Source organism: Chlamydotis macqueenii, chromosome 9 (genome assembly GCF_036417535.1).
Source record: "Chlamydotis macqueenii isolate bChlMac1 chromosome 9, bChlMac1.mat, whole genome shotgun sequence".
In the NCBI taxonomy this organism is placed as follows: Eukaryota; Metazoa; Chordata; class Aves; order Otidiformes; family Otididae; genus Chlamydotis; species Chlamydotis macqueenii.
The window spans coordinates 10,951,466-10,964,485 of NC_141564.1; the positions used below are offsets into that span (position 1 = coordinate 10,951,466).

Sequence of the window (13,020 nt, forward strand, 5' to 3'; positions counted from 1 at the left end):
GGTCTTCCCCTGCGCCTTCCTGCCCCACGTAGATCTAACAGCGAGCTGTGAGACAGACCCGTTTAAATACTTTTTGTGCAAGGAGGGAATGCAGTGGAACAGTGGAAACACAAAGGTGGAGGTTACAGTGGTTCTGTGATCAAGCTGTGTGCTGCTGTCTCAGCTATTTTCTCGTTGGAGCCAAAAAGAGACTGACAAATGTACTTCTGACTGTGCTTTTTTTTTTTTTTGGAATTTTGTTAAATGCCATGCGCTTGTGCTTAGCAGACTGGTGACAGTGCATCCTTTCCCACCTGCAGCTGAAGGGGGAAGGGTGGTGTTAGTGCAGCACTTTGGGGACAAGCCGGAAGGTGAGCACGCAGAGCTGTGCGGATGGGTGCAGCTTGTATTTTGTGTGGGTGACTGAAAGTCTGCCTCATAAAATGAAAACTCTGACAATGAATGTTCCCCCAGCTGTTGGACTCTCTAAACCTTCACAACAGCGTACTTAGCTCCACTCCCCTTGCACCCGAATGGTGTGAGTGCAGCTGGATGTTGAACGCCTCAATGTACATGGACGTCACTGATGCTTCAGCGGAGTTAAAGCTGTGGTGATGGAGCCACTGTGAAAGAGGGAGGTGAACGATCTGGTGTAACAGGAGTCACTCTTGTAACCAGGGTAAGATGGAGGGAGCAGTCACCAGAACCGCTCTGGTACGTTCTGGTCAGTGTGGTTCCAGGGACCACACCTCACCTGCTGTAGATACCATACGCGTCTTCAAGACAGGAAATACAGAGCTGCAGGTTAAGCACGTAAAGTGCCCCAACTGCCCAAAAGCCTTAAGGAGGGACTCCTGCTCACTGCGGGTCTCCTCTAGCAGGAGTTGTAACAGTGCTATTCTGCAACACAGAGGTGATGGGAGGATAAATGGAGAGTAGCTGTTCAAGCAATCTCTGGATGAGCCTCTCAGTACCTACCAGTCACGTACTAACACCTTCAGGGTGTGTCCTTCCACTGCGTTCTTTGATCATTTTTCTAAATGTCAGAAGCTGCTTCCTTGTGTACAGGCTAAAGCAGTGTTGCCTATGACATGAGATAGATAGAAAAACAGGTGTTGGGGGAAGAGCCTCCATTGGAGCATACAAAGGCCCAGCCTCCACGCTGCCTGCCGAGGGCCAGGCTGCCTTGTGCAGTTCCCCCCGGCTCCGTAAGGCCGTGTACGTCAGTCTGCTCTTCAACGCATGGTGCTAGGGAGAGTGACAGCTGATTTATGGGGGTAGTTTACACAAAATTGAGCTGATGTTAAGAGAGGAAGCCATCTCTGTCAGCTAGTTAAAAACCAAATAAAATTAAAAATGCCAGGGCCAAATACCAGGCTACTTCACCCCAGGCAGAAAACACTGCATCCTCTCTTGCACTGCGCTCGCAGAAACGTGTTTCTTCTGTCCTTGTCTCTCCTGGCAGTCAGCCAGGCCTGGCTTTCCTAACACACACACCAGAGCACATGCACTGCCCTTAGCGCACACAGCTGGCTTTTGGGGACCCCAGGCCTGCGACACAGCTGCACGGTCCCCAGCCTGCGCTGCAGAGGGTACTTTGTTCCTCCATGCAGAACTTTGCATTTATCTGTGTTGAATTCCAGGCAGTGTTTGTCAGCCCCTTCCTCCCGCCCAGCCCAGGCTCCCTACAGGTGCCTCCGCCGCCTCCTCCACATCGTTCTGACTCAGTGCTGTCTCTGCTGCAGATGGAGCAGAACTTGATGCTGGGTGAGCCAAGAACCACAGTTTTGGAAAACTACTGAGTAATTTGAACATGCTAAAATAAATTTAAAAAAAAAATAGTTTGAATCCTGGCACTAGAAAGCCCTGCTACGGTAGGTGAGTGCAGCTAAAGGTTGGGGTTTAGAGCCCCAGCTGCTGACAGAGACCCTGCTCCTCTTCTCTGTGACTCGCTCCTGCAGAGCTTCCCCACAGGAGACCAGCAAAGGGCAGTAACTGGGTGGGAGAGTTCTTGTGAAGGAGGAGAACACTCCTGCTAAGAGACTCTGGTATGTGACCACAACAAAGGAACAGTCAGTATCATCCAGGAAAACCGCTGAATGCAAAGATCCATTAATCAACGGTGGGAAAACCTTTCTCTTGGTGCCAAGGAAAAGCAACGCTTCTGTGCAGACACCATCCGTCCCCACGAGCGTGGCCACGGAGGGGAATGGTGGGCTCAGGAATAAGAGGCTGAGAGAGTTTTATACCAAGATGCTATTTACTTCCAACAGTCATATTCAGCTGTGTTATAACATATCTAGTCAATCCACATGTAAACACCTACAACAGTTAATTAAAAAAAAAGATGACACTAATAAATTAAGTAAATTTAGCTTACATGGGACAACGGTCATTGTGACAGTGGTAGTGAAGGCTGGATCTGCAGTCACTTGGCCTCTCTAGGATGCAAATGCCAAGCAAGCGGTGTGGAAAATCCCTCTGGAACCCCCTCCCTGCAGTCCCCTTCCCGCACACGTTTTAGACCATAACCTGAAACAGCCCTGGAGAATGCACACATTGGCCTCTGCACTCCCCGTTTTCACAGGGATCTCCACATTTCTCCATCCTCACAACATGCAACACTTTCCTTTTTCTTTCGCTACACCACTTCATTGTTCCTTCTTCTAGTACACAAATACTTTTCTATCTAATATGAAAGCAGAGTCCCTAGAGCCCGCTGAAGCCACATCCAACAGCACTTTGTAGCACTTAGCTTATTTCAGTCCTTCCATGAAGGCAACCAAAGGTGACAGCTTTGCAAAAACAGAACAAACTGCAAACATTTCAGATTTAATACAGAGATTTAATAGAGTCCACAGACACTAATGCTCCATCTGGAATCCAGTGACTTTTACACCTTCATGAGCAATGGAAGATGGATCCCACCCCAAATTTAAAGGTAAGAACAGGCATTTTCAGAAGTCTTTACGTGACAGAAGCACAAGCAACAGTGGCTTTTGGATAAGCTTGTTCTCCTGTATCGCTTAAATGCCTTGAAAACACCACCCACATACTGGTGGAGAGTGCGTTTGCCATCCCATGTCTTAAGTAATGCCTACTACAGGATAAAGAAACTCCGGAGCTGTGATACAAAAATAGCAATTGACCCTCTCAGCATGCACCACAGCCCAGTTCAGAGGAAAAACCATGCACCCTACTTGTACCGACCCACAATATACCAAAACCGCAACAGCTTAGCGGTGGTTCAGTCTTCCCGCTTCCCCTGAAAAACCGCTACCACAGCAGTTTCCAAAGAGCGGAGTTGTTCTACGAGAGCTGCAGTTTCTGCTCAGAATGAGCTGTGTTTAAGCCACTACACGTGTGGGTCCCCTGTTAGTCTGGCCGTGCCAGCAGGTTGACATTAACAGCAGCAAGACAGCGGTTGTGTAGCCAGCCATGCCGAGCATCAGGGGAAGGGAACTTCTGGGAGCCAGCCAGCCCCGGCACCAGCAGCTGCGAGCCAATCGCACCACTGACAGCTGCTATTTGTTCTCCTGTATATGTGGACCATCCAGTCAAAATGTTAAAACAAAGTGGCATTTGCCTTCAGGGCAGGCAAGGGTGTCACTGTACAGGTACAACCGGAACAATAAATCTTCCACGATGCGCACACACCGGAGCTCTGCGGTTGTTAGGTTCTCTCTAAGCAGGTTCAACTGGAACAGCCTTGACCCTCTCCCATACCCCTGGGAGTGGATGTGATCCCGGTCTGCAACTCCCTCGCTCCCACTTTCCATACTAGGTGGAAAGGAGCCTCCAGGTTCTTTATCAGCTCCAGACTCCTGTTTCCACTTGTCTCTTTTGTTGATGTTTACAGCAGAGATCCAGCTCTGCCCCACTTCAGTCTGTGTGACTGTCCTTCTCATCCTTCGGAAGCAGCAGGCTCGACCTGGCTGGAGAGCTGGTGGCTCTCTTGATCACCTCCATCCACCTGGCAAGAAAGGACATGGGAAATGCTCAGCCCCTCTCTCACAGCTGCATAATCTTGTCCCTTGGCTACGAGCTGTACCCCTTTCACCAAACCTCACAAAACATCCGTTTTCTAGCTTTCTTTTACAGTTCTTTTAGGAAACTAACTCTTCAAATAAATAGCTTGAGATGTGGTAAATACCCTGCAGAACACCGTTACTTGTCAAAGTAACGGCTCCACGGCGCTTTGAGCTCCGGAGAGCTCTTATGAGAGCACACCGTACTCTCTTGTAAGCATACAGAAAGTGTTTACCAAGGACAGGCAGACCACAGTTTTCCTTAGCCAAGGGATTGCCTTTCTTACAATAAGTTACATAACAGACTTGCTCACATGGAAGAAAGCAAAGCAACAATGAAAAAAAGCAAGACAAACACCCACCGTGAATTAGCCATTTTTTTCCTTGAAATCACCAGATGAGACAGGTGGATTAAAGAGCACAAGTCTGCTGTCTCTGGTAGCTGGTACGTGTGTTGCTCACAAGCGTGTGATACTCTCCCAAGGACGGGGGAAGCATGTGCCACCTTCTCAATAAAACCAACTCCAAACCAACCAATGCTACTCCACAGGGCAATGGAAGAGTTTCCAACAGCTAACGTAACAGCAAAGTTTTGTATGTGGTGCATTTTAAACCTGATTCACCTTGGACTGTGTGTGGAAGCCCCTAACAGTACTACTAAACATAATTATAGAGAAAGCAGTAAAGTGAAAAGCAGCACTGCCCTTGTTGTTCTTAGCCTTGTGTTGTAACTCCCGTTTCCAGAGATCGAGAGGGAATTAAAAAAAAAAAAGTGTTCTTACCAGAACGCTCATTAACCAAGAAATCTGACTCCCAAGACCTAGTGGGGCTGAGCATCTCACAGCCCTTCCACCCACATGGCTCCCCAGCTCCAAGGAAGCCCCAGACTCCTGAGACAAAGCAGATCCCACGGCTCTAGGTGCAACCTCCAGCCCTGCCCTGCAAGGAGGACGGTTCCAGCAGAGGAGGGATCGCCACACATCAGCAGCAGGAAGAGGAAGGGAACTTTATGACTGAGAATGTGCTGTAAGGTCACTGGGACTAGGAGGTGGTCAGGAGCAAAGGCAGGGCTCTGGCTAGTCAACCAGTGAGCTAACAGCATGTCATATACAAAGACAGACAGAGAAAACAGAAAATTACCTCTCAAAGGTGTATTTGCTCTCAGCCCTGAAGAAATACACATGGGACTTGAACTGCAGCTTGAAGACATAATCCTTCTGAATGCCGTCTGCCTCTACAGGAGAGCTGACTGTGTAGCCAAGCAGCGGGAGACTGGCCAAGGGATAATCGTCCTGGAACAGCCCCACAGCCCAGCCCTTAGTGCAAGGCATCCCTGCCACGCGCTGCATCCCAACGCGTGCTCACTCTTTTGTACTGTACAGGTAAGGTCTTTGTATTTTTGTTCAGGTGAGAATGGGAAACAAAGCAGCCTTTATCTTCTGCAAGGCTTATAACAAAACCTTCCCCCAACTCCTTTCGCTGTTTTTGTAGAGTTATTTGCTTCTACTCCCCTGCCCGTCGCTGCCTCCTGAGCTCCCCCATTCCAGTCTGCACCCTCTCTCTGGAACTCCAACCACAGAACCGACACAAAAGTTAAAATATCCCTCCCAAAAGAAACGTGCCCTCAAGGCACGAAGCCTGAGTAAATAAACACAGTTTATTGGGTTAATAAGATGAAAAGGCACAGGTTCCACTGCACTACAGTGCCAAGCAGGCACTGAATGCACCATGGGCAGAAAAACTCTCAGTGCCTGTTTAACAGTGCTGAAGCTCAGCAGGGAGAGAAACAGACAGAGACTGATCAAAGGCTGCTGAGTTCCGCACCTCCATTACTCACTGCATGAGGAGACATCTTCCTGCTCACCCACAGAAGGTCAGTACCACTAACAGAACTGGAAATTTTGACTAAATTCTGCAAGAAAGGCCCATGGTCCTGCAGAGACTGGCTTTGTTACAAACTACCTCCTCTTACACTTGTTACTCTCCTTCAAATAGCAGTGAGCTGCACCCAGAGCAGAAAGCCAAGGACCTCCAGGTTCCCCCCAACACCCCAAATGCGGACGCCTCAGCTGCATTTGCTCACCTGATGCGTTTTGTAGAAGAACAAGCAGAAGTTGGTGAAGACGACCCACAGTTTCTGCCAGCCGTTGCTGTTCTTGAACTTCCTCAGCAAGTATCCGGAGAGCTGGTTCTAGCACAGAACGAAAAAAAAAACAACCTACTGTGAAACACAGGTCACTGTCCTTCAGAAAAAGACAACAGCTTCTACAGATAAAAAGCTTGAGGCTGCCTGCCAGAACTGCTCCTGCATTTGCTCCCGTGTTGTAAAGGCCTCCCACGTATTTCACATGGTGACTGAGTGACTTGGTATCTCCACTAATTCACAACTATCGTCTTATGGACAAATCAGTGATTTCTCTCCACTAACAGCAAGTTCCCCTTCATGTTTAAGTGCTCGCCGCATCTCAGTGCGGTGTCAGGCAGCGCACAGGAGGGTGCTGCCCTGGCCTGTCCCTCCAGCAACTAATCTCTGTGGCCTACGGTGACGAGAACAGTGACAGCCACAAGGGCATCCATCCGTTTAGTCACCCTTTTTTATGTGCAGAAAACCCACGCAGAACACTGCGAGAGAAGGAAAATAAAGCAGAAGAGGAAACAGAGGGTGCCAGAGTTGTGGACAAGCGACATGTGGCAGCGATGCAAAGCCAAGCCTGGCGTGGCAAGCAGGCTGCTGCAGGGAAGTTGAGCATTGCTGCCTTGGAGTCAGAGTCACCGAGTGCTTGTGCAGCGGGATAAAGAAACCTACAGCATGGAATGACAGCAAATGTATCTTGTAATTAGAGAAAAAGAGAGGATATGCAGCAGATTTACAGAGAATCATTTGGGGAAGCATGAACAGGAGGAAATCCTGTATCAACAAGGCAACGTCACAATTCTGCCGCTGGCTGGCTGGGGCATCCTCACACCAGCACACGTGGCCTCACTGGGCAATGACAAAGCGAGCAGCAGCACATTTTCCTTGGCATCCCATGGCTCCTCCCCACCAGCGCAGAACTTGAGAGGCATTTTTACCTGGATCATGCACAGGTAATCAGACAGGGATAGGCTCTGGTTCCGGTACCAACAAACATGGGTGATTGTGTTGGGCCGTTGGGCCTGGCCCAGCAAATAGCGAGGAGGAAGCTCTGGAGAAACAGCAAGAGAGCAGAGAACTGAGCAGAGAAAAGGGGGAGAGAAAAACAGAACATTAGGATAAGAGAAGTGATGCAAGAAAGGCGTCTGTTAAAGGAAAATGGATCATGAGAAAAAATGACGGTATTAGAACATGGTATGGAACAGATCAAAGCCAGAGGGAGCTGCAAGAACCCACACGTTTAATCCCAGAGCCTGCAGCAGGGTGGTCTCATAATCCGGGTACAGAACAGCGAGATGGTGCCTTTCACAAGGGTATCAGCAGGGACAGGAAGGCTTGTCTCCTCTGACAGACACCACTTTCTTTGCCATCTAAAGTGCCCAATATTTGGACCCTAAGCCAAGGTAACACCTGTAGGACCTGCTTTACCGAGTGACTCATACGCTCTCTGCACCATGAGCACCCAGGAGCATCGGTGCCCAACTTTTAACTCCTTCTATTAAACAAAAAGTGCCTCAACAGCAGGGCAGGGAAGGTAGGAAGGTACAAACACATGGATGCAGCACCCTGCCCCATTGCTGTTTGTCTAGTCAGCAACCTCCTTTTTCTCTTCATGGTACTTAGGGTCCTTCCCACTTCTGGAAGTCTTCTAAGCATGCCAGCCTCCAGGAAGGTGTCCTACCCAACCGACCTTACCAAACTACTGCCTAAAGTGAAACCGTAGTGCTGGTGCAAGCAGCGCTCTGTATAAGGAGTGCTGAACAGACATCTGTCTTGAAATCGGCAGGATTGGGCACCAAAACGTGCCACCAGTGCTGCATCAAGCCATGCTGAGTGGCAAGACCCAAGGTAACAGCAGCTCAGTGGGCACAAAATAAATGTCTGTTCAGCATAACATGATGCTGCGGTAAAATGGCACTTTTTAATGCTTGCTGCCCACTCTTGCCAGCGCAGGAAGGGCAGAGAAGTCGTATTTCCACTGAGCTTAAAGCACTCTTAATTCTAGGTGCAGTACAGTAGCTAACCAGACTCCAGTATTGCAGAGTCAGTCTCTAAAGGAAAATATCATGGATAGGTAGCTTATCCTCCAGCAAGGCTGATGAAACCCAAAGGAACAAATTCAGTTCTAGGATATCCTGAGTTTCCTTTAAAATTCTCCTCCTTCAGTGTCTTTGCCAAAGCAAAGCCCTGCTGCAAGGAGAGTGGAGCATGTGTATGCAGACACAGACATGCACAGAGCGGGGCAAGCATGCAGCGGCCTTGTAACAGCCCGTGCTCTCCCACGGACACAGAGACGCTGCCCGAGGCAAAATGAGAGATGGAGTGGAGGGCGAGCGGCGGCCGAGCGAGCCAGGACGGACAGAGTGAGACGTGAGAGCTGCGCCCTGCGGGTACCTCGACAGCCACACTGTGGTCAGTCATGGAGACGCTCGTGTTGCGGTACCAGCACACGTGCATGGTTGTGTTGGCACGGTGGTGGCTCTGCCTGTCCAAGGAGCTACGAGAAGAGTGTATGTCATCTTCGGACTCCTGTTCTAGAGAGACCTCATCAGAGGATCCTGGGGGAGGAGAATTCGGCAGTGGTTTAAGAAAACGGTGCAATACAAAGAGCAAGAGAAGCAGGTATTTCTGAGAAAAATCGTTTTCTCTTGCAATGGTCCAGTTTTAAAATATGTCAACTTGAATTGGTTACACAGCTCCCAAAGGCCACTCTGAGCAAACCATTCTGGCTTTCGTTACTCAGCTCTGCTTGGGACAGCTGACTCGATACTGTGTAAAACAAACAAACGAACATCTCCACACTTCATCTTCGGTCAATTCTTAGTGAGGAATAGGAAAAAGTGCTCCAAGAAGGGATACTACATGTTTCAGCACAGGCATAACATCACCAGAGACAGGCACAAGAACGCTGGGCTATAAAAGAACTTGCTGATCTCCAAAGATACCACATTTCTGGACAAGAAAATACACTACATGGTTAAATTCAGAAAAAATCTATGTAAGAGGTGGATAAGGACCTTATAAAATTAACCATTCTGCAACTGGATCATTTCTGCTGCATTTAAAGCTACCAGGAACATCAGTCTAGGAAGAAAAGCATACTTCTTTTGATTAAAATAAAACAAAAGCACAATTAACTCTCTATTACCATATGAATTACAAAAATACTCCATTTATGTCATCAAATTCACAATAGGAAACATGAAAAGGACATGACAACCGACGCTTTTTCAAGAAGGCAGGAAACAGCACTTACTGTTGGAGCGATTGCATACGGAGTTTTCCAGAAGCATGTCAGATTTCTCAGTAGATCTCTTGGCCATTTCAATTGCCACATTGAGGTCTTCCATCCACTTTCCCATCTCCAGGCGGGTACTGCAAGACAAAGGGTGTGAATGGAGAGCTCCCCAAAGCCTGGAGCCATGACAGAGTGCTGGGTTGCTGAAGAAAGGCACAAGTCACTGCCCAGCACAGGGAGCAGTTCCTTTCTATTAAATAAATAAAAATAACATTAAAATTCCTCCAAAGCATGAGCTTTCCAGACAGGAAGCTGACCTCATACAGCCTTCACCTCTACTTTCAAGCCTTGAAATAAGACTAAAATAACCATTAAAAACTTGGTGTTCACAGCAAGGAGAATTAATAGATAGCCAGAGGGCCACATAACATCCCGCTCTAGAGCTATTGGACTGAGAAGAGGAATTACGTGGTCTAGGCCATTGTTGTTGTTCACACAGAGAACTTCTAGCTGGCGGGTTATTTCAAACATGAAATCATGTTTTCAGTCCTACAAGCGTTCTGGAGATGAGTGGTATGACCATACTGGAAACGATTTTCTCAAAGGGTAAAAGGCAACATGAAAGACAGGGTGTCTTTTAAAGGGGATACAGGATTTACCTTACATCTCAAGCAAGTAAAACAGTACGTAGGAAGAGGAGGACTTCTTTCACCCCACATAGTTTCCACTACAGGTTAGAGGGCTCACATCACGATTACAGAGCAAGAGCTTTACAGCTCATATACATGTATCTCTATGCACCGGTATGCAACAGCATAAGGTTTTCCCTTTAGACATGGCCATGGCATTTCTGTTTTACCTCTGGCTACACTCCCTGTGTGCACAATTGTTGTTTGAGGCCTATATACAGTTACATGATCTTGTGTTTGCTTGGGAGCGCCTGTGGGACTTTTTTTAGCAGCATCTTTTCTCTGAAAGTTTTTAATTTAGGCTGAAAATTCCATACATAGTCTAAGCCCAGCAGCATTTTTTTCTGACACACAGGGAGAGGTAAAATAAGAAAAACAACCTTGGAACTAGTTCTAAGTTATGACAAGGTAAAAATTATATTTATTTTTCCAAATATAAGAAACTTCCAAGCACTTTTTGATTCGCAGCTTCTGAGAAACAGTTGATCTTAAAAATAATTTTCAGGTGTTAGGTTGGAATTAAAAGAAAAGATTTGCTTGCTGAATAAGCATCTGCATACCAGAAGTATTTGCTCCTGTGCCACTACATACCTGATTTATAAATACTCAGTAATTATTATCTTTCACGAACAGGTTATCAAGCAGTGAAAAACCCTATAAATTAAAGGTTGAGTTTTAGTGCTCCCACCCTGCATTCTTAGCATACCCAACTCCAGCTGCCTTTTAGGGGAAATGCAGAGGAACAAAACTTCCTAAAGCTGATCCTGAGAGAACAGGTGTGGTAGACATCCTAAATATATTTCAGATATAAATTCAAAAGAGATGCCAAACTTGCTGCACAGGGGTAAGTTACACTGAAAAGAGATCAGCTTTCTCTCCAAGCCAGCCTTTAATTTTTCCTCTCCCTTCAGCTTCCTCTACGCAATCCATGCAGGAACTCTCCCCTCCTTACATCCATTTGCACATTGTGGACTTTAATTCTTTTTGGGTGTCTAAAATATCTGCATGTTTAGATTTTGTGTTGTCTCCTGCTTTATAGCATTTGTTTAAAGGGTGACACTGGCAGCTCTGCTAACTAGAAAACAACGCAATAGCGATGTTATTGCTCCTGCTGCTGTGTTTATCTCACCAAACAGTGCGTTATTAAACTACTCCTTCCCTAAACACAGCACTGATAAATGAGTTGTGAAGTGTCTTGCGTTTGTTTTGAAGTCATGCTTTCCAGAGGATGCATGAAACATCCCCCTAGCTCTGCACCACACAATCGAACTCTTTGGAGAAGGAATGTATCAAACCTACATGCAACTGGGGAAAATAAGTGTTACCTTGCTGCCACCACTATGGTTTTTTGTGCAGAATAGATGGTGAAGCAGTGTGGGACAGCCCATTCATTCTCACTCTCCTCCACCTGCAGAAAAAGAAAAGGTTTTTCTCATTACTACTCAGTGACTGACAAACACTAAAACTGTCCTCCTTGGCTGGCCTGGAATCTGAGTCACAATATGATTACAACCTGGTTGCAGTAAGTGCAAAACAGCTACTCTTCTATGCATATTGCCTACTTCAAGTCTATTTTGGCTCTATATGAAAAATCTATATTGTGTGTTTCTACTGCTGCCTCTCTAGCAGCACAGCACCACATCCAACAGGGCAAGACAAGGAGGGTTCTGAGCAGGATTCAGCTTATTACTTACCGGTGGGTCGAGCACTATCAGCTGCAAATCAAACACAGAAAGAACAGTTCCATTAGAATATCTGGGTGGGGAGGCAGGAGGATTGATTATATGCCTAGGTGTGTGCGCAGGGGAAAAAATTCAGAACAAATCCGTGTTTCCAGATCAGCCTCTCTTAGCAGCATGAAAATGAATGCTCAAAAGGGTGTGCTCCAGCTGTTTTGCTAACGCAATGGGAGGAATAAGCTTATCTCCTGCAGACAAGTCTTTGTTTGACACACAGGCTGGGGCCCATGAAGGTCCAGTCCACAGCCAGCAGCAGCCACAGCAGCTTTGGTCCTCGTGCCCTGAAGGAATGCTGCAACCTGCCTTAAGGCCAAGTCGTTTCCTTAATGCTGGAATGCAACGTGAAACCACTTACCAGCATGCCATGCAGAGGAAGATGCCCATGAATTTTGAATTGATTTGTCCCTGTAACCCCTTTGCTTGTGTACAGTAACATATCTGAGAACTGAAAAAGGCAGGAAGAAAGAATACAATCAATATTCTGAAGGCAGCAGTTAGGGCTAAGTATTTTTTGACATATTTTGAAAAACCTGTTGTTTAAAGGCCACTGTAGATGCACGAAAAAATGCCATTTCTCAGTCAGTTTGGCTTACTTTCCTTAAAACCACTCTTTTGTTTACTTACAAGATAGGCAACTAATTTAAAAACTGTCTTAAAACTATATGCCATTAAGGAAACAAGCTTAATAGACAGTATTGTCACAGTCATGCTCTATCTAAAAACCCCTCAGAATGAGTTTTCAGTTATGATGGCCAATTTTCTTCACAAGCACATGAAAACACACTTGCATGTGGAAACGCACTTCCACAACAGCTTTCTCTTGAAGACTTTGGGTTTATGAAAACCAGAAGCAACACCCACCAGAAAGAACATCCGCTGCTGCAAACCCTTCTTAGTGAGCTTGTACAAGCAACCTTCTCGGATAAACTCCTGCAGTGGAAAATAAAAAGTTAGACAAAGCTTGATCTTTACCAAGCACAGAAAATTTTAATAGCTTTTTTATTTTCATCCCAGAGTACACAGATATTGATTGGTGCCCAGCAATGATCGCTAACAGATTTATTAAACACCAGATTACACCTTTCCTTCTGTTTTGTAACATGAATCAGCTCCTTGCTGCAGCCAGCATTTAAATCAATGAAGAAAGAGAAGGAAAAGCAGCAAAGCTCCTGTTGGACACCAGCAGTTCACCTATGACACTTACATCCCACCG

The 13,020-nt window shown here is 46.6% G+C and overlaps 1 protein-coding gene across 1 annotated transcript in view; it reads right to left on the bottom strand.

Moving 5' to 3' along the window:
• Positions 1-2,803: 2,803 nt before the first annotated feature.
• Positions 2,804-13,020, bottom strand: part of FARP2 (FERM, ARH/RhoGEF and pleckstrin domain protein 2) — a 71,478-nt gene continuing 61,261 nt past the window's right edge. The window contains exons 19-26 of the mRNA XM_086754425.1: positions 12,669-12,737; positions 12,163-12,252; positions 11,394-11,476; positions 9,398-9,516; positions 8,536-8,699; positions 6,091-6,198; positions 5,148-5,299; positions 2,804-3,952 (exon numbers count right to left, since the gene is read on the bottom strand). Of these exons, the coding sequence (XP_086610551.1) occupies positions 3,862-3,952; positions 5,148-5,299; positions 6,091-6,198; positions 8,536-8,699; positions 9,398-9,516; positions 11,394-11,476; positions 12,163-12,252; positions 12,669-12,737 (876 nt within the window). The 3' untranslated portion in view covers positions 2,804-3,861. The remainder of the gene's footprint in view (positions 3,953-5,147; positions 5,300-6,090; positions 6,199-8,535; positions 8,700-9,397; positions 9,517-11,393; positions 11,477-12,162; positions 12,253-12,668; positions 12,738-13,020) is intronic.